At 39.8% G+C, this 20,919-nt stretch overlaps 1 protein-coding gene across 1 annotated transcript in view; it reads right to left on the bottom strand.

Moving 5' to 3' along the window:
* myom2a (myomesin 2a) overlaps positions 1-20,919 on the bottom strand; it is a 54,090-nt gene that overhangs the window by 20,390 nt on the left and 12,781 nt on the right. Inside the window, exons 11-33 of the mRNA XM_036214242.1 lie at positions 19,675-19,886; positions 13,803-13,977; positions 13,563-13,684; positions 11,606-11,793; positions 11,411-11,537; positions 10,005-10,183; positions 9,815-9,929; positions 8,523-8,682; positions 7,057-7,163; positions 6,941-6,985; positions 6,729-6,865; positions 6,251-6,395; positions 5,538-5,597; positions 5,397-5,464; positions 5,215-5,328; positions 4,399-4,486; positions 4,281-4,319; positions 3,370-3,475; positions 2,408-2,571; positions 2,303-2,339; positions 2,203-2,225; positions 2,005-2,060; positions 2-291 (exon numbers count right to left, since the gene is read on the bottom strand). Coding sequence (XP_036070135.1) covers positions 2-291; positions 2,005-2,060; positions 2,203-2,225; positions 2,303-2,339; positions 2,408-2,571; positions 3,370-3,475; positions 4,281-4,319; positions 4,399-4,486; positions 5,215-5,328; positions 5,397-5,464; positions 5,538-5,597; positions 6,251-6,395; positions 6,729-6,865; positions 6,941-6,985; positions 7,057-7,163; positions 8,523-8,682; positions 9,815-9,929; positions 10,005-10,183; positions 11,411-11,537; positions 11,606-11,793; positions 13,563-13,684; positions 13,803-13,977; positions 19,675-19,886 — 2,757 coding nt within the window. The remainder of the gene's footprint in view (position 1; positions 292-2,004; positions 2,061-2,202; positions 2,226-2,302; positions 2,340-2,407; positions 2,572-3,369; positions 3,476-4,280; positions 4,320-4,398; positions 4,487-5,214; positions 5,329-5,396; positions 5,465-5,537; positions 5,598-6,250; positions 6,396-6,728; positions 6,866-6,940; positions 6,986-7,056; positions 7,164-8,522; positions 8,683-9,814; positions 9,930-10,004; positions 10,184-11,410; positions 11,538-11,605; positions 11,794-13,562; positions 13,685-13,802; positions 13,978-19,674; positions 19,887-20,919) is intronic.

The following is a 20,919-nucleotide window of genomic DNA, read 5'->3' on the forward strand; positions in this document are numbered from 1 at the left end:
GGGGGGCGGGGCGGCCGCTTTGGGCTGTCCCAGCTTGGGCTCGGGGAGGGGCTCCCCGTGGCGGTACACGCTGACAGTGATCTCCACGAACTCGCCGCCGTACTTGTTGCGCACGTTGATGCTGTACTTGCCCGAGTCCTCCGGGGTCACCTTGGTGATGACCATGCTGGCGAACTTGCCGCCGTCGAAGGTGACCTTGGTGTGCTCGGTGGAGGTGACCTCCTGCTCGTTCTTGAACCAGGTGACCTCGGGGGTCGGCTCGCCCCACACGGTGCAGGTGAGGCTCAGGGACTGAGGGGGCGGAGATTCAGGTCAGTGCATCATGTGACTTTAACCAGACAGGTGAGCACCGACGGGAGAAACGTCTCCATCAAATTTATTCATTTTATCAAGAAAATTAACAAAATATTTGTAAAATTTAAGATGTTTTTGGTGAAATTTGTGTTTCTGTCTCAGTTCAACGTTTCCTGTTTGATGGTTTTAGTGTCAAAGGAAAAAATAGACAAATATATGAGAATAAAGATGAAAAAATGATTAGAAAAAATATCAAAATTAAACAAGAATATTAAAATATTAGAAAAAATGAACTAGAATAAAGAAATCACAATGAAAAGAAAATCAACAATTTACTAGAACAAAGTTGTAGACCAACAGAATAAAGTTTAACTATGAGAAAAAAAAATTCACATAAATTAAGTCGTACAATTCTAAGAAACATGGTGAAATTTTATGAGAATTAAGTTGCAAAAATTAAAAGAAAAAGTCAAAATTCTATAGAAATAAAGATATAAAAATAAAATTAAGAATAGGAAATTTAAACAAGAATGAAGCTGTAAAAGATTTATACATTTATGCCTCAAAAAGCCATAAATTTCAACAGAATAAAGTTGTCTAATTATGAGGAAAAAAAGAAATTTTATAAGTTGTAAAAATTAAAAGAAAAAAGTCCAAATCTTTTTGAAATAAGAAAGTAACATTTTAAACTAGAATATGAAATGTAGCAACAATAAAGTTTTAAAAATATTAGAAAACAGTCAAAATTTAATGAGAATAAAGAAGTAAAATTATGAACAATTTACTAAAACAAAGTTGTAGATTTATGCTTTAAAAAGCCATAAATTTCAACAGAACAAAGTTGTGTGATTATAAAAAAATCAAAATTAACATTTGACATGAATAAAGTCGTTCAATTCTAAGAAAAGTCAAAATTCTATGAGAATAAAGTTGTAAAATTAAGAGAAATCAGACGTACATCAGACTGCTCAAAAATATAAATGAAGCTGCTCACTTCTGTCTCTTTGTTTTTTTATTAAAAAGAAATCACTTTTTGAAAAAGTTCTTTTTTTAGTAAAATTTGACTTTTAAAATCCTAATCCCAACACATTCCAAATGTATCTTTATCAAATGTTGACTTTTTAAAAATAAATGTTTGACTTAATTATTATTTTCTTCTTTCACGTTTGCTGTAATAATCTGCTGTATACATGAGATTATTTATTAAAAAAAAAGACTTCAGAGGCTTTTCAGTGTAAAGGGAAACAAAAAAACTTTTTAAAAAGTGAGTCTTCAGAGTTTTGATCTAATGACCTTCATGTTTCCACTTCCTGTTTGACCGGCTCACAGCGAGCCGCTGAAGGAACCCCGAAGTAAAACCTCTTTTGTTTCTTTTAAATACTGTTTCAGAGCTTCTGATTGGACGGTGCCGTTTAAAAGGTCACGCCCCTAATTTCTAATGTCTGGTTGTTATAAACCTAAAAAAAAACATTATTTACATCTGATGGAAGTTTGACTGTCAGCAGATTTGTGAGAAGCCCCCTGGTGGTTACACGGGGAAGTGCAGTTCTAAAAATGATCCAAATAAATTAATTCAGTGTGTGTATATTTACCCTCAGAGGCTCAGAATCTTTGATTCAGGCGGCTCTAAGCTGGGGGGTCCGGCTCTGAACCCCCGTTTGTGTCCAGTAACAACAAAAAACAAATTAAACCAAAAATCGTCCTTCTCACCTTCTGCTCCATGATGGTGACCACATCAGGAAGACCTCCCACCACTCGGCCGCGGTCTGAGGAGAGAAACGGTCTCTGGGTTACCAGACTTTTTGAGGGGCGTCCAGGAGCGACCCGCGATTGAACCATGACGTTTCTGTCTTCAGAACCAGAAGGTTCTGAACTTTCCTGCATGTTCTCCTGATTGAAGGAACTTACTTTTCTCAGCAAAAGCAGCAGCTCTGAAAGAGAAGAGACGAGCTGCGATTAGAGACGGAGACAGAAACGAGTCCGCGCAGAGCGACCGCTAGACTCTTACTTCAGTCGCAGGTACTCCTCGTAGGCGTCGGTGAACGCTGCAGAAACAGCAGAGCTTTAAAGAACGTAAACGGTTAAATCTGAGACGTCGCGGGGCGGAGCCAACCTTGTCCGGACAGGTCGAACTTGCGGGTGTAGGTGGAGACGCCGTCGGAGATCTCGATGGCGTAGTGACCTTTCTCCTTGTCGGACGGGTCGCAGATCTGCATCCAGGCCATCTCGGCGGTGCCGCCGATCCTCATCTTCTCTGAGGACGCGATCTTGCTCTCCCTGCAGGAGTGAGACCTTCAGAGCTCCATCAGGACAATCCAGGTCCTCTACCGCGGCAGAGGAACCGGACGGACCCGGAGGTCCAAACGTCGGAGAGAATCCGTAAAACGCAGCAAAATCATGAAACTTGATAATGTATCAAAGAATTAGAACTCGGATTTGGAGATGACACGATTTTACACTATTCAGATCGAGACTTTGTTAGTTAAATTTAGAAGAAGAAAAGGAGTTAGTAGAACTTAAACATTATTATTATTATAAATAAATCAACAGAATAAAACTGTAAGTTGCTGTTTATGAAATGTTTAATGTCTAAAGCTACAAAACCAAAAGAAAAATGTTTTTATAATCTATCATTCAACAATAATTCTACCAAACTCCCAGTATTGTAGTGAAATTAATTTATATTGTAATGAAATGAAAAACAAATATTGATCCAACAATTAAACTTAAAAAAAATTAGAGGAAAAATACTTTAATATTTGTTGATGTTGTAAATTTAGTTTTGCGCTTTTAAAGTACTTTGTTCTTGAGAGTTTATGCTTTTTTAACTTGTAAAGTTTTTATGTTTGAACCATAATTAAAAGTAGTAAAAATGTTTTAAGATGTAAATTAGCTTCAATCCCAAAGGTCAGAGAGTTCAAGGATGCAAACGCAGATCTTCCATCACCAAAGAAAAACCTGAAATGCAGATTTCTGAAAAAACCTTCAGAATAAAAGCATCTGAACAGAAGCAGAGAGCCTCTTTCATGGTCAAAGTGGATCCAAATATGTTAGATAATACGTGGGCTGCCGTACTTGTGCTTCCAGACGGTCCTCATCTCCTCTGTGTAGTAGTTCATGTAGCACTGCAGCCGGATGCCCTCTGGGGTGCACTGCATGACCAGCTCGGAGGCCGACGCCCCTGACGGAACACCGAGCAGACGTCAGGTAACAGAGTCTCCTCTATACTCACCTGAGCTGCAGATTTAATATTTGTGCCACACTCCTTTCCAAATTTATGTCATTTTTTATCCTAAATGTGAGTTTTAAAGTGGAAAATTAAGTTACAGGAAAGTTTAATACTGTTAAAATGTTATAAATTCTCTAATACTCATTTATAAAATGACCTAAACTACATTTATACTTCAAATAAAACTCATGTATTACTGCTACTCCTAATTAAAAACAGTAAAAAGAAAAAGTCATTTTAAAATGTGTGTGAATGTGAAGCGCTTTGGACCATTGGAGGAAGGTAGAAAGCGCTGTACAAGTTTGTATTCACCATTTCCCACGTTAATGTCCCTGAGATGGTATTTTTACAAGCGTCCACCAGATGGTGCTGTTTCATCCAAAACCTGATGTGTGTTTTCAACATGAACATTTTCAAACTAAAATTATGAAAATAGAGCAAAAAACTGTTCTTTGTGTAAATATTCTGTTTTAAAAAAATAAAAACAGTGATAATATTAATTAAAATTACTATAAAACTAAAATATTTTAGCACATTGAAGTTATTTATGATTTTATGCTATTTAAACTTGTATATTACTATAATATTATGCTTAAAAACAGAGAAAGTAAAAAACCTTAAAATAAATTTTAGCTTTAGTCTCTTTAGGAAAAAACTGTTACCAAAATAAAGTTCATAATAATCCTTAATTTAGACTATTTTGTGAATAATAAGCAAATTACTTAATGTTTGTTCAGTAAAACTTGATCAAACTTACCGGCGATCTGAGCGATGGCGTTGATGATGTCATCAAAAACTGCAGATCAAAAGAAGAAAAAGGACTGAGAGCTGCGTTTGACAATTATCAGTCGGTGACCAAACGTCTGCAGGTTTACCTTTGCCGGAGATGTCAAACACGGAGGAGTCCTTTCCTCTGTCGTCGCTCAGAACGGCCTTGTAGACGCCCTGATCCTTCCTGGAGAACTGAAACACACCATGGTCCAGAAACCATCAGATTCTGAGCGTCTGAGGAGCAAATCTGAGAAGGATTCAGTCTGTCCTGGTTACAGGGACGTCACAGCGGGAAAAAAAATCCACCAAAGAAACCAAAACAGGATTTTTAGTTATTATATTATTATGGGATGGCCACAGAAGTGTTTCCAACCTTTTTTGAGTCAAGGTACACTTTATTCTTGACCAAAATTCTGCAGCTCACCAGCATCCAAATATGTAAAATAGGAGAAACTCTGTGTTGAGGTTCAGTCCCTCCATAATCTGTTTTTTGGATTAATTCAGGCAGAAAAGATGAAAGTTGTGGATGTTTTCCCTAAATGTTGTGATAAAGTTGTGATAGAATTCAATAATAATTTTCAACTAAATTAGCTGAAAAAAATGTAACTTTAACAAAAAATGTATTTTATTTTTGGGTGAATAAATCGTTTTATTTTATTAGCATAATGCAGAAGTGCTGTCACTTTAACCCAATGCATTATGGGAGATGCAGTGCACATACCTACGCTGATGCTGGACAAACGTCTCTGAGCTTCATTATTTTGTTCGCTTTTCCCACAGTTTGATATATTCTTTTTTTAATGCGACTTTGATTCCGATTCATCAACAGAATCAACATTTCCTTTCAGAGACTTTTAAAGCCGAACCCGTCCAGGGTTCGATTCCCGTCCAGGGTTCGATTCCCGCTCGGGCGTCCGTACCTGAGGAAGAGGAAGAGCGCAGGCTCCGGACATGACGTTGGGAGGAGTTTCCGGAACGACCTCGTCGTCTTCCTTGTACCAGTGGAAACTCGTCTCCTTCTTCACGTTGGCCACCTGTCAATCAAGCGGCGTTCAGGATCGACGTGGAAAACTCAGAGATGCAGCAGCTTGAGGTTCGTTACCTTGCAGGCGAGCAGGACGGTGCAGTCCTCCGTGACGGTGAAGTACAGGTACTCGGAGAAATGAGGACCTGCGGGAGAAGATCAGACCTTTGTAGCCTCCATCGCCGAGCTGCGGATGCGGGGAGGATGGAGCGGACGTACCTTGCTTCCTGATGTGCTCTTTCCTTTGGAACTCCGCCTCCTTCAGAGCAGCTTTAAACACTGAAACAGAAACGCAGCACATTTTCAGGACAAAGATTCTCTTCAGGGACCAGAAACTTCAACACTGGAGAGTCCATGGAGTCGTTCAGGGGAGGAATGCTGGGAAATCCGACGTCTGTTTTCACACTGCGCTGTCGAGAGCAGACCTAACAGCAGGGGTCGGAGGCTGGATTCAGCCCGCCTCCACATTTACCACGACCCTCCACACACCATCAGACGCATAATTATGATTTTTTTCTCAACCTGACCGATCAGATCCACACAGAACGTGACTCTTTATTCCACCCTGCAGTCTGAACTCTGACAGGAAAGATAGAATATTTATTGGTTAACGAGTCACTTTGTCTTCATTTCTCTTTTATTATTATTTTTTCTCCGTACGTTTTTCTTCAGCTCTTTCAGCTATTGAAATATTCAGCTCTTTTTATGCTAACTTTTTCCTAAAGGGGGTGGGGCTTATTCTTACATCCAATCAGATTCACACTGTGGTGACCGTCTACCACCACCAGGGGGAGCCTACCTCCAACCAAACACGGTTATTCCAGTTCAAGTGGGGTTTCACACCCACCCAAACTCTCAGGAAGCCCTCTGGTCTGGACCAACCGGCTCAGTGTGAAAGCTCCCTCACATTTGCACCTCCCTGAAGTTCTTACCATCTCCCACCAGAACCAGGGAGGTCTGGGTCTTGGCCTTCCCGTCGGTGATCTGGACGGTATAGGTGCCCTCATTGGCTCGGGTGAAATGATCCACGGTCATCTGGATGACTCCGGACGCCACGTCGTGACTGATCTTCTGACCCTGGAGAGGAAGACGCAGGTTCAGAACCCATTCGGTTCTCCCGGCGGTTCCTTCAGGGGAATGTTCTGATCTTTAGGACATTTAAAGCTCTTGAGTTCAGTTCAAACTGAACAGAGCAGAAACAGGAAGTCAATCCTGAAGGTTCGTGTTTGGAACCGCCTCTTTTCCTGTGGAACAAACGTTCCTCCCTTCCTTTGATCTGCTCTGTGAAGACCTTCTTAGCTCCCACATTTACTCAGAAAACACTTTATTTGAACCGGCTGAGATCGATGTCGAGGAGAGTCAAGTGTGCGATGATGAAACAAAACCGTGAACGTTTAGGCCGACGCCCACCTCCCCGCTGGTGACCTCCTTGTCGTTGACGATGAAGCGGTAGGACACGGACTTGGACAGCTTGACGGCCTGCAGCCAGAAGCGCACGTGACCTTTCTCCAGGATCTCGTAGTTCAGGCTGTGCTTCAGAGGAACGACTGCGCAGACGAGACACGCAGACCTGTAACTCCGGACCGGCAGCAGCAGGTCTGCGTACGAGGCTCAAAGCTCACCTGGGTGTCTGATGGCGTAGCTCAGCTCCAGCATGGCGTCCAGAGCTGCAGAACGACAGACAGAATGAGCGACTGCAGGAGAAGCTGCTGCAGCTCTGGGGGAGATCATCACCCACCGTCCTGCGTCAGGGTGTGGCTGGCAGAAACCCCGTCTGTGTCGGTCACCACCACCGAGTATCGGCCCAGATCCTCCGAGTCCGGGTTGGTGAAGGTCAGTCTGGAGCTGTGGAGCAGAGAGCAGACGTGACCGTCGGTCGGCAGGATCCTGGCTGCTCCAGAACCAGAGGAGAGGCGGAGATCAGGGGTGTTTGACTGAGACCGTCGTCCCAGGACTCCGACCAGAGTGGAAGGTAATAGATCTACGGCCCACGGGCCAAATCCGGCCCTCCTCCACATTTGACCCGGCCCCCCAAAATGTTTTGGCTAATTTAGGCTTTTTTCAGTTTTTAGGCTCATTTGGAGTTTAGCTAAAAGTTTAGCTTTATGCTAGGTGTTTTGGCTAGTTTAATAATTTTTTCAGTTTTTATGGATAATTTAGAATTTAGCTAATGTTTCAGCTCCATGCCAGCTGTTTTGGCTAAGTTTGGCTTTTTTCTGTTTTTTTACACTATCTTGAAGATTAGATAATATTTCAGCTACATGCTAGCTGTTTAGGCTAATTAAGGCTTTTTCAGTTTTTTTATACTAATTTGGAGTTTAGCTAATAGTTTAGCTTAATGCAAGGTGTTTTGATTAAATTAATCATTTTTTAGTTTTTAAGGCTAATTTGGCACTTAGCTAATATTTCAGCAAAGTTCGATCCGTTTTGGCAAATTTATAATTTTTTTTTCTTTTTTCAGCTAATTAGACACTTTGCTCATATTTATCAGCTCCAGCATTACAGCTATCAGCTTCAGTGTTTTTAGCTATCAATTTAAGCATCTTCATCTATTAATTTATTGAAGGTAATGCTATATATCTAGTTTTTAAAAGGTTTTTGCATTATTTTTTTCTGTGAAGATTACATAAATGAATTATTTAAAATTTGGCGATGTTTAGTTTTTTTGGAAAACCATAAATCTCTACGTTTAGGCTGTGTTGAGGACGTCCGTTTGTAACATAAATTAAACAGAAACTTGTTCATAGAAACATTTTAGAGGCTGAATAATCTGTTATTTTTGTATGTGTGACTTTTTTCCTGTAAAATCAAAACTTTTTGAAGCAAAAATGTACGACTTTCTTCTCATATTTTGTTTATTTTTCTTCTTTTATGGCCTGAAACTCTTGTAGTTTGCAGCTAATTTTAGGATTAAATGTTATTTTAATAAATCTTACAAAGACAATATCTACGACTTTCACCAGCGGTTTTATTTACTTCTAACAGGAGAACATGTTGTATTCTACAGTTAATTTGTTTTTCTGTATGTGAGGAATTTCAATCCTTAGTTGATCAAAAATCTTTATAAATGACAGAATCTATGACTATGTCAGAGTAATCATCAGTCAGAGTGAATTCTGGGAAAGAAAACGTTCATGTCTGTAAAACGCTGCTCTCCTACCAGGAGAAATAAGTAACTATCTCAGATGAACCCAGAGAACGTACGTTCGGCCCTTCGTAGAGACGGCGAGCCGCGGGCCGTCGGCGACGGGTTTGTAGTCCTTGGACCACAGGAACTTGGAGGTCTCACAGATCTCACAGGCCTCGAAGGACAGGAAGACGTCTCCGGTCTCCTCGTCCACTCCAGCCACGATCTCCTTAGATCCTGCAGAGCATGAAGAGACAAACAGATCAACAATCCTCTGGAGGTTTGAGGTGGAATCACAACTGAATGAAACCACAAGGGGGCGCACTCCTGAGTCTGTGTTAATGCAAACAAAGATACATACAAATAAACATACAACTTTATTCTCAAAATTTAACAGCTACGACTTATTTTCTCGTAAATTTTTGACTTCAAAGTCATAAATCTCAATTTTAAACAATTTACAAAAAAAACACAAATTTAGCCAATGACATCAAAAGTCATAAATATTTGACTATGTTCTCGTAATTTAACATTTATAAATTATTTTCTCGAAGATTTATGTTTTAAAGTCGTTGATTTATGATTTTTAAAGTAATATATTTATTACTGTAAAACATGTAAATCTACAAGAAAAAAATCATACAGTCATTAATATGAGACTTTATTCTCGTAATTTAACAGTTGAGACTTTTTTTCTCGTAAATTTGTGTTTTAAAGTCGGACATCATTTAAAGATGAAAATCTACGACTTGTAAAGACTAATACTCAAACGAAAAAATCATCAAGTCATATCTCTAATGGAACTGGATTTTTTTGGTTCAAAATTTACATAAAATTATGAAAACTTTGTCGAAAAAAAGTTTAATTCTAGTTCTAGAAGATATTTTTCTAGAGAACATCGATATTTTTGGCGTTCTGGTGCTCTTCTGGTGGTGATGATATTTTTCCCAAAAATATCATCACCACCAGAAGTGAAGATGAAAGGTCAAAGATAGGAGTGGAGGGAGGAGAACACAAGTTTGGATTAGATCTTGCAGTCATGGTTGGAGAGTGAAGCCCGACGGCAGAAGATGAAGGTGTGAGGATGACTCTGGTAGTGAGGAAGATGAAAATGGAGGTGTTTAGGGAGGAGGTGGAACAGACTTTAGGAGATCAGGTTCTGTCAGAGGAGATGATGAGACTAGAAGGTGTTTGATCTGCAGTGAGGAGCAGATCAGATCTGGTGGATCGAAGAGGTTCAGGAGGGTGTGCAAAACCACTTCCTGTTTTGAAACGATCAAACTTTATTGGCAACATTCTGCTGTTCAGAACCTCCAGCTTGTCCTTCGGTTCAGTCCAGACCTGCACCGTCCAAACGACTTCTGCCTACCTGGAAGAGCTTTGGCGCAGACCGGCTCCGACAGCTGGGAAGCTTTCCCAACTCCGCTGGCGTTGACCGCTCGGACTCTGAACACGTAGCTTTCCCCTTCCTGCAGCCCGGACACCTGCAGCGGAGACGCCGGTTCAGACTTTGACTCTCAGCCGGGAGGAGCCGCTAGAGCGCCGGGAGGTTCTCGTACCTGCAGGTAACGATGGCTCACGGCTTCTTGGTTTAGGGTGACAAAGTCAGAGGAGCGGGCCTTGGCCATGTCCACGAAGTATCCGGTGACGGCGGACGCTCCGGAATACACGGGAGCCTTCCACAGGATGACCAGAGAGTCTCCACGGACCTCGCTGAAGCTCAGGTCGAAGGCCGGCCCTGCAGACGGAAACCAGATGTGGCTTCACAACATCACACAGAAACGGACTAAAGAAAAGCAACAACCGGCAGGGGGCGGAGTTAAGAAGAGGCAAAGGTCCAAATTTAAAATAAAAAAGCTGAAAGATGAAAAACTGAAAGCTCAGAAGGACCATCGAAAACACCAAACAGATCCAAGTTCATCCCAAACAGCAGGAAAAGTCTGGATGATTCAGAAAATAAAAAACAACAAAGAAATAATCAGTTATTAGATCAGCAAAAATCATCTGAGATTTCTCTTTAAAGCTGCAGTAAATCTTTTATCAAACGCATCGTCTGTTTGTATGATGAAACAGACCCCCGATTAATAAAGTTTTCATTCAAAGTTTATTATTCCAAAAGTTTAAATAATCACAACAGGAGATATGAACCATAACTGTGATTTACCTCAGGATAAATCCTGGTAACTTTGTTTACCGTTTAGTGGAGTTTTTTAAGACACTTTTCAGACAGTTTGCTTTTGGATTTATACTTTTTTCATTTTGACTTTAGATGTTTGATCTTTTGTTATAAAACATACAAACTAGTGTGTTTTACTGCTTTTTATGTTTTAGCTTTTTTTTTATCTGGTGTTTTTTAATGTAGTTTATCTTTATTTTTTTATCTTGAATTTTTTAAACATTTTAGCTTTTTTTATTTTTTATTTTTTTACTTTTAATGTGCCCTGCCTTGTTTGTCATTTTAAGGCATCATATAAATCAATAAAACTTAAAAGGTTTCAACTCAATTTTGAGGATTTTTGCAGAGAAAGTGTCAATATTTTATAGTTGGAATGTATTTTTTGGACAATTTTAGGTTAAATGTGGAATTATTGTGGGATATAAAAAGGAAAAAAGCTACAGTTGTAGTAAAAGATGGATATCAAGACACAAAAACAGCTTTTAAAAATAAATTAGTGATGAAAATGTTTAAAACAGTAAAGAAAAGCACATATAGGCCTGAAAACCACTGAGCAGTAAAACTGGTTTTCAAACAACTTTCATTTGCTTTAAAAAACTGTGTTTGAATAAATTGAATCTTAAATGAGTAAAACTGCAGATTTAACCTCAAGTTTAGGTTTTTGAAAATGCAGAAATGTCTCCGCGATTATCATCATTTTGATCACAGAGGAACATTTGTGTTATCTTAGACCTCTGATTGACGACAGAACCCGTTCGGTTCGGTTTTAAACCCTGGGGGTGGGGCTACCTGGCTCCGCCATGGTCCAGGCTTCACACTTCATGGGGTCGCTGGGCGCTGAGGGCAGGCCGACGCCCGCCAGGTTGGCGGCCTGGATCCTGAACTCGTAAAAGGTTCCTTCTTTCAGGTTGTCCACCTAAACATCAGAGACACGAGGTCACGATCGACTCCAGAAGGCGGAGCCATGAGGGGGCGGGGCCTCACCGTGCAGATCCTCTCGGTGACGGCTGACAGGTTGACCTCCTTCCACACCAGCGTGTCGGCGTCGCGCTTGTCGATGTAGTAGGCGTTGACCTTGGAGCCGCCGCAGTGTTTGGGGCTCTTCCAGGCCAGAGTCATGGCGGCGCCGTCGCAGCTCAGCATGGTGATTCCATACGGAGCGCTGGGGGTCGCTGCGAGTCACGACACGAACAAACGACACTTTAAAGAAAATCTGCCTTTAAACTTTAGACTTATGGAGCCGGTTTGGGGCCATAAATATTTAAACCTAAATAAAACATTTGTAAAAATGTTGGTGTTTGGACAAAAAAAAGAGGAAAAAGTCCAAAACTTTTTGTTATTCTAAAACAACGAGAGCTGTAAACATTATCCCACGTGATTAATCAAAATTAATTAACTCCTTAATATGTATTACGAAAAATAATCGAAGAGACAATCCTTCGCTTTAACTCGGCGGTTCAGGCTTTCACGGCGTGCATTAAAACATTAAAACATCAGGTATAATCCTACTTATACTGCGGTCATTTACCTTTTTAGTACTTTATTCCTACTGTTTCTGATGTTTAGATCCTTTTTCACAAAAAGCAAACTATTTGATCCGTGGTTTGGTGCCATATTGTAAAAATGAATTTTACCTGGTGAAATATTCAGATTAATCCCAACACGTTAAAATTAAATGGTCTAAATGTAGTTTTGTGTGAGAATTCATATTGTGATTATTTGCAGATAATAAGTAGTCGGCAAATACAGAGACTGAAAAAAATAATTACAGTGATTAATTGCGGTTAATTTTTTCCCAGTTATTTTTTTTATTATTGATTCCCGGCCCTAAAAATAAAGGTAATTCTTTTCAGCTTCAAATGTTGTTTTTTAGGTTTCAAAACTCAAAATTTCAATTTCAAAACTTTTTTCACTTTCAACTGTTTTTGTTTTTGTTCTTAAGTCTGAAAATTTCAATTTTTAAATTTTTGGTCCTGTTGTGGCGCACTGGGGCGGGGCTAACACAGAGGACCAATCAGAATCGATGAGGTGGTGACTTCAGTCTCGGTGCGTTCACTGACTCTGAGAAAATGTCTGTTTAGTCTGAACTATCAGAGTCTATAGTTTGCACCAGGACTGAAGTTACCGCCCTTCTCGATTTTGATTGGTCCTTTGTGTTAGCCCCGCCCCAACACGGAGTCAAAAGTTTTGAAACTGGAAAAAAAAGTTTTGAAAACCTAAAAAAACAACATTTGATGCTGAAAATAATTAAGTTTATTTTAGAATAAATACAAACATACATTTTTTTTTTGCCCAAACACCAATATTTATTTCAATTAGTTTTATTTGAGTTTCAAATTTTAATGGCCTCAATTTGGCTCCATACAGACGTGCTCTATTTTAATGCTTTTATTCTGAAACATTCGGGTCTGAAACAGGATTGGAGGTGAGCTGTGGTCTGTCCTGTGAAGTGATGGAGAGTGCCTGGAAACCGTTCTGTGACTTCAACACTAAAGTGACTTCAACACTAAAGTGACTTTAACACTAAAGTGACTTTAACACTAAAGTGATTTCAACACTAAAGTGATTTAAACACTAAAGTGACTTTAACACTAAAGTGACTTTAACACTAAAGTGATTTAAACACTAAAGTGATTTCAACACTAAAGTGATTTATACACTAAAGTGATTTCAACACTAAAGTGATTTAAACACTAAAGTGATTTCAACACTAAAGTGACTTTAACACTAAAGTGACTTTAACACTAAAGTGACTTTAACACTAAAGTGACCAGGAAAGTTCCCGTGGTCGCGTGAGTGAGTACGGGGGAGGAAAAGCTCGTTTCCATACGTACCGTACTCCACCCCCCTGCCTGAACAGAACGATGGAGTCAGTCTCTCTGAACTTCAGCTGCTTCAGAAACATCACAAACTTTCATCTATGATGTGGGGGGGTTCTCACCGAGGGCGGGCTCCACAGAGATGGGGGAGGACTCCTGCGACTCGTCGCTTAGGCCGAACACGTTGACCGCCTGAACACGGAAGACGTAGGTCTCCCCCGGGATCAAACCGTGGACCACAAACCTGGGAGACACCGGCATGTTCACACGGGCTTTTATTTTGGTAAACACTTCCCTCCGTTTCCTACAGACGGGGAGCTGGCGCTGCTCAGGAAGCTCCTGCACCTGCAGGTCAGTCTCACCTGTTGTGCTTGAAGGGTTTGTGGTTGCAGGCGAACCAGCTCTTGGATCCGGCGGCGCGGCCGTCGATGTAATACCCCATGAGGTTTTTCAGCTGCTTGGGGGGGTCCCACTGCACGAACACAGACGACTTGGTGTTCCTGGTGGCGACCACCTGGCCAGGGGCAGAGGGGACGCCTGCGGAAGAGAGGAGCCCATTAAAAAAACATTTTCAGGGTTGCTGGAGCCTATCCCTGTAGATGCTGGGAGAAGGAGGGGTCCATCCGGCTGCAGTGGTTAATCGATAGTTAAAAAGCAGAACATTTGAATAGTTTACATGATCTGAAGCGTGTTTTGTGTGAAGCTGTGCTCTGTGGCGTGAACGTGGAACGCAGAAGATCTTCAGTTTCATGGTGGGAAACAAACACAAACACAAACAAACTGCTGTCGTTTGGGGTTCTAGTGCAGAATCTTGTTTTGTGGAACAGAAACAGAAGTTTTCTTTCAGAGACGTGAGATCGTTCACTCGTGAGGTCTGTGCGAGGGGGGGAGGGGCGTCCCGAGTCTGTACGTACCGATCGGCCGCTCGGTGCCTGAAACACACAGTCACTCACTTCAGCCACAGAAGATCGATTCACACATTCGTCAGAAATAAGAACATTTTCATTACAAAAACACAAAGACAGAAAGTGTTTTCAGAACTACGCAAAAAAGAGAAGATTCCTGAAAGATTAAAGGTCTTAAAGAAAAAAAAGAACGGAAAGGAAGCATATTGCATTCAATAAAATACATATTTTATGTAGTTTTTAAATTTTAAGTTCTAAAAAAAAATTACAGTAGAAAATAAAATAGGGGAGACCGGGGACAATTGTAACGCTTTTTTCCTAATTGGTCATAGCAACGTAACTATAAATAATAACTTACTTTAAACAGCATGAAATGAAAGATGAATATCTTGGCTCGACATGTGACAAGGTTTGGAATCAGTAAAACTATTTTTTTTGAAGCTGTTATCAATTAAAGAAAAAAAGTCAGATGTTACAATTGCCCCGAAACACGGGGCAATTGTAACACACTAATGGGGCAAATGTAACACACACGATTGCAACCACAAATTTTTTATGTTTTTCTTCATAAAACATATCAGACTTAAAAAAAATCAACATTTTAACATTTAAATAAAATTTGCCCGATAAAATTTGTATGATAAAAGTTAATGCTGTGATGAAGTGCTTCACAGTATGCTTTTAACCTTTCTTGTAAACTTTTTGAAATAAAGTGCAAATAATTAATTACAAAAAAAACACAAAAACAATTTGGAATACAATCAAATGAACAATGGACAAACCATTTTAGACGATATTTAGCAAATAGAGCTTCTTGTTTTGTTGAGAAGACACGGGTGTGTGGGTTCTAGCCATGCTTAGGAATGGTTCTTGGGATTTTCTTTTTTAGCATTACAGTATCTATTAAGGGTAACATGGCAAAGGTTGAAATTACTTGCAACACTCCTGACAGATTTCCCCCCCAAAGACTTTCTGTGAGGCTTCTTCTAACAGGTGTAAATTCTCGCCTCGATTTGTTGATCGTTTCCTTGAACGATCCATCCTGTGATTCAGAAAGACCACGTGGAGCAATTTTTGTTACTGTACAAGTACTAATAAGGGTTGCTAGAAACACATAATGAATATTAAGATCAAATATTAACAGGGTAATTCAGAGTTGTGACTATGTTTTAACAATTTTTACATATTGGAACAATTAGCTGGAGCAATTGTAACAGCTCATAAGACCTCAGGGGCAATTGTAACGCTCTGTTACATTTGCCCCTGATGAGGGTGGCCATGTTTTCTGGATTTTTTTGCTAGGTTAGCTTTAGTATTTGTTGCTGTAAAATTCATCAAACTAAGATGAGAAAGTACATTTTTTAAAAATATAAAAATTACATCCATATCTTAGTCTAATATTTGACTAGAAAAAAAATATTAGGCTATCAAAAATTTTACTTACCAGCCCAAAAAACGATTTTTTGACTGTAGAAAGGGACATGAAGTGCTAAATCTGCCAGCACTCCAGCAGCATGTGGGGGAATGAAATGAGCATGCTTGGGGTGGAGCTTAAGCCTGTGGCTTGTTTCTGTTAGAGATGAGAGCCTTTGTTACATTTGCCCCGTGTTACATTTGACCCCGGTCTCCCCTACATCAAAAACAAAAAATGATTGAGTCCGGGGACAAAAGATACTGGTTGCATGATAAACATTTTATTTATTAAACTTTGACGTCCCTTTCCAGGGGTCTCAAGCTGGCGGCTCGTGGGCCTTTTGTGGCCCCCAAGTCGATATTTTGCAAACCCTGCCTTAATGTGAAAGTTGAATATTTGTGCTTTGTTTTTCTTATAAAGTGACTTTTTGGACACATTTTATGGGGTTCAATTTATGCCGAAAACATGTTTTTGCGTTGATTGTCTTTGTCTATTGAACAAGTTTCTTCATGTTTGTTCATGTCTATGTGCTACTAATCAATATCTTCTGCTTGACCGCGTTTCTTTGATGACAGATTTGTATTTCCTTTGTGATGTTTCAACTTTATCCCTAAAACTTGCGTTTGCTAATGTCACTGGATCTGGTCGTGAGAAAAGTCCTTAGCAACAGTTGCTAGCGTCATTAGCTCCCGTGGTTTCACAGGACATCCAGAAGATATTGCTTAGTAGTACATTGACATGAACAAATGTTCAATAGACTTGTTCAGTAGACGTAGACAATGGACCAAAAAAATGGACAGTGGACACAAAAGCATATTTTTGGCACAAATGGAACCCCGTACGGCCCAGCCTCACCAGACTCTGCCTTCAGGGGTCCCGAGGTAAAGTGAGTTTCAGAAGCCTAATTTAGGGGCTCCGTAAAAAACAAAAACAAAAAATAAGGACAAGACTCAAAAAACAAAAAAACTTGAAAAAAAAAAAAAAAAGGTGTTTCTCAAGATATTTTTTTTTGCCATTTGTGATTCTAAAAAATCACAAAAAGATAATAAATGGGAAGAAATGTAAAAAATTATCTTAAAAAACTTTAAATAACAGATTTTTCAGTGTTTTTTTGTTGTGCTTTTAAATTTGTGGTTCTAAAAAATTAAAGAAAAAAAAATTCTAAAAAACTTTTTGTCTAATTTTTTTGTCTACCCAAACAAAATCCCCCCAAAAATCTGGAAAAACAAAAAAAAAATGTAAATAAAATATTACAAAGATTAAAACATATGAAAAACAAAACATGTTGAAAATCAAACTGGTAAGCGAGGAGATGAGAAAATGGTTCAAATGTATTTTCTGCTCCAACACAAACAAAAAACAGCTGTTCCTCCTGGATATGAACACATTATAGCTTTTGGTTAGTTTCTGTTTGATGGTCATCTCATAGTTTTTACGTTTAAACAAATTATCTTAAAAATATATATCAAAATATGTGGGTAAAAATGACTAAAAATAAGAAAAAAGTAAAATCATATTTTAAAAAACAAATAAAATATAAAGTAAATCATTTTTTTAAATTATCTTGAAAAACTATTTATTTTTAATCACAGAAATTATTTTTAAAACATTTAATTTACAATAATCAGAAACTATTTATTGCAAAAATAAATAAATAAAAAAAATAAATCACAAGACATGAATTTTTTTTTTGTGAAAACATTGAATGTTTTTAAGCTGAAAGCACGAGCCTCCGTAGAAAGCGAGAACTCCTCGTCAGAAGCGGGTTTGTGAGCAGGAGGCTCTTACCATCTTCCGGAACCTTCTGGACGGGCTCCGAGGGCGCTGAGGCCTCGCTGGAGCCGTACATGTTCACTGAGAACACTCGGAACTGGAACTTCTGCCCGTCCTGCAGATCAAAGATGGGGTAACGGGGGGAGCGCAGCTGGACGGCGGTGTTGATGCGCTGCCACGCTCCGGTGCCGGCTAAGCTCTGCGGAGAGCCGGGGGGGCAAAGGCACAAGCATCTGAGACAAACTGGACCCAATCCGGCTCCACGGAACCAACAGGTACAGCTGTCAGACACCCGAAAGGTCACGGGGTCACAGGCGGAGAAACGCACCTTCTCGACGACGTACCACAGCGGCGCCCGTCCGCGGGGGCTGGGGGGCCTCCAGCTCAGCACCACGTACGATTTGAAAACCTCGGATGCATGCACGTCGGTGGGCTCGCCCGGAACCGTTACGTATCCTGGATCGGGTTCAATAGGGGTCAGGTTTAGGGAGAAGACAGAGGTTGCAGAAGCCCCGCCCCCGCGCTCCTTATCGCTCCAGCAGGGCAACCAGAACTTTAGGAAGCCACAGAGTCGGAGCGGGACCGGGGACTTCAGCAGAACCTCCAGAACTCTGGGCTTCAAGCAGCTGTTAGGAGTTTGAGGGTTGAGTTTGTGTTTCAACACGTCGGTTTGAAGGAGAAGTGAGGAGTTAAGGTTACATGAAGAAACGGCACCGCAACCGTTAGAGAAAACCGGGAAAAAAAGGCAGGAAGTGTCAAAATAAAAGTCCTCACCTCTGTCCCATTTGTATTTAAGAGTGTAAATGTAAAGGTTCACCTTTAGAATCCATGTGCTGAAAATGGACCTGGATTTATTTGTTTATTTTCAAATGGTAAATTCGGTTTTGGACTTCCTCTAAGAACAGGATGTAGATCTGGAGCTGAAGCCACATGGGAGACGAGCGTGAAGAAAGTATCCGGGGGGGTCAGACTCCAGACCTGGAGGGTCGGAATCCTGGTTCTAAAGAAACCGGTTCTACCTGCAGCAGATGACCTGGATCAGGTTCTGGTGTGTTCTGCTAATAATAAGTCGATCTGAATTCCAAAAGTCAGAACTAAATTAGTTTAATTTAGGAATATATTTGTAAATGTAATTATCTAATAAATAATGTTATCTCTTTATACTTTTTAAAAATGTTTAAATCACGATCAATGTTTTTTTTGTGACTATTTACATTTATTTCTGTGATTTTCACATTTTCTTTAAGATTATGAATTTTTATTTTTATGTATTTTATTCTTTTAAACTTTGCTTGAATTCTGCTGTTTTTCTCCACACCAGAACCGGGTCACTGCAGTAGAACCTCCCTGTTTACTTTAATCGGGGGGTGATGACCTCTGAGGTCACGACTGGATCCCAAAATATCATTTCCTGACAACAGCATCGAGCCAGATTTCTGTTTCTACTGAGTTTTATTCATGTATCCCTTTTATCTTGGGGTCATTCAGTGTTTACATTTCACTTTTAATTAAGTCTGTAAAGCACTTTGTGTTACTGTTGTCTTGAAGTGCTTTATAAATAAAGTTTGATTTGTATAAGCAGGTTAGCTGGAAAACATGGATCCTGGAGTTTAATACCTGAGATTTTAAAGTTAATTTCAAACTAAGTTTGTTTTTCTTTCTTTTATTAAAATGTAAAAAAATGAATTACACGCGTTAGCTACAATAACTAAAGCTGCTCATTCAGATTCAAGTCCAGACTCGACTCCTTACTGTGGCTGCATAACCCAAGTGCTCTTGAGCAAAGCGTCTGCAGCCCCCCCCCCATTCTCTGACAGTTTTTAATTTTATTGTTGGATTAAAAACAAAGTTTCCCAAAGAGGTCCTGCGGTGCATCAGCTCCCGACCATCACACTCCCACCACCGTGGTTTCATGTCAGTGTCGTTAAGTTTTCCGTTGTAGGAGTTTTTAGATGAAAGGTTAAAGTCTCCCTGTGGATCGCTGGGATGACGGACACACATTAGCAGGGTTTGAGGTGTTTCACTCTTCTACTGTACCTTCCAGGTCATCGTCCCTGATCACTATGTCATACTTCCCTTCGATTTTGATCACTGGTGATGAAGAGCAGCCGTTAGCTCTGTTCCGCGGCGTGCGGCGTTTACCTTCGTCGGTACCTTGCAGCCTCTCGCTCTCGGCGGCGTCCAGGGCCGTCACTTTCTCCGACGAGCGCGACGGCCGGCTGATGCCGACTTTGTTCACGGCTCTGACCCGGAAGAGGTAGGAGCGGCCCACGCTGAGGCCGTGCACCGGGTATTTGCACACCTTCACCGGGGCGTCGTTACACTGGACCCACGAGTCGGAACCGACCTCACACCTGGAGAGCAGAGGGGGACACTGCAGGAGGTCCGAAAACATCCAGGGGGGTCAGTGACCCGAGAAACGACTGTGATAAGATGACGTAGGTCAAAAACAAGATAAAAACAAAACAGAAAAAGTATTTTTTTAAATGATTGTTTAGAAAATTAGAGACACAATACACAGTAAAAAGTGAAAAATCTGATCAATTAACAAAAAATTCTAATATTTTACATTTAAAATATTCTGGGTTTTTTTTTCAAATAGAATTTTTATTTTAAAAGAACTTATAAGTTTAAAAGTAATTAGAGAACTTTCTTTAATTTATAATTTTTTGCAGTATTTCTTAGACAAAAACTTTTTAAATTGAACTTTTTTGGAGCAAAGCTGAAAGAAAATAAGAAAAAACACTAAAACAGTTCCAAAACAGTTCCCCCATTCAACAGTTGGGTTCATTTAAATGCACGTTGAAGAGCGTTTTCATGCTCCGATCCTTAAAACTGTCTCCTTTCATTCAGAGTCTGGAATCGAACCGTCAACCCAAACTGTGCCAACAGAATCATATATGATGAAAAAGCTTTTCAGATCAAACAGAGGAATACAAGATCTAAGTTTGAATCTCTTTCTTTATTTAGCTAGTTCTCGTTTTCCCTCATTACAATTTTTTTTTTATATAGAAATATTTTTCAATAAAAATGTCTTAGTTAAAACATTCGGTTTTCTTTGCTCAGAACCAAAACTTTTGTAAAAAAATTTTTTTTAAATTAAATATTAAATCAAGTTCAATCAGGATCTGAGGTGAATGTTAGGAGTTTGTGATTAAATCTACTTTAGTGAGGATGTTTGTTTACAAACTTCTCCACTTCACTGTCGTTATCTCCAGAATCTTCCAGAAATCCAGTTTTTCCATTCCTGATTAAAGTCGCTCCAGCAGGAATGTTTATGAGTTCAAACTGTTTTTCACATCTAATAAACCTTTTTGATGAAGTTATGACTCTGCAGAGTTAAATGAAGTTATACTGAATTCTGATTGGCTGCAGGGCTTCTTTAAA

Source organism: Oryzias melastigma, linkage group LG1 (genome assembly GCF_002922805.2).
Source record: "Oryzias melastigma strain HK-1 linkage group LG1, ASM292280v2, whole genome shotgun sequence".
Taxonomy (NCBI): Eukaryota; Metazoa; Chordata; class Actinopteri; order Beloniformes; family Adrianichthyidae; genus Oryzias; species Oryzias melastigma.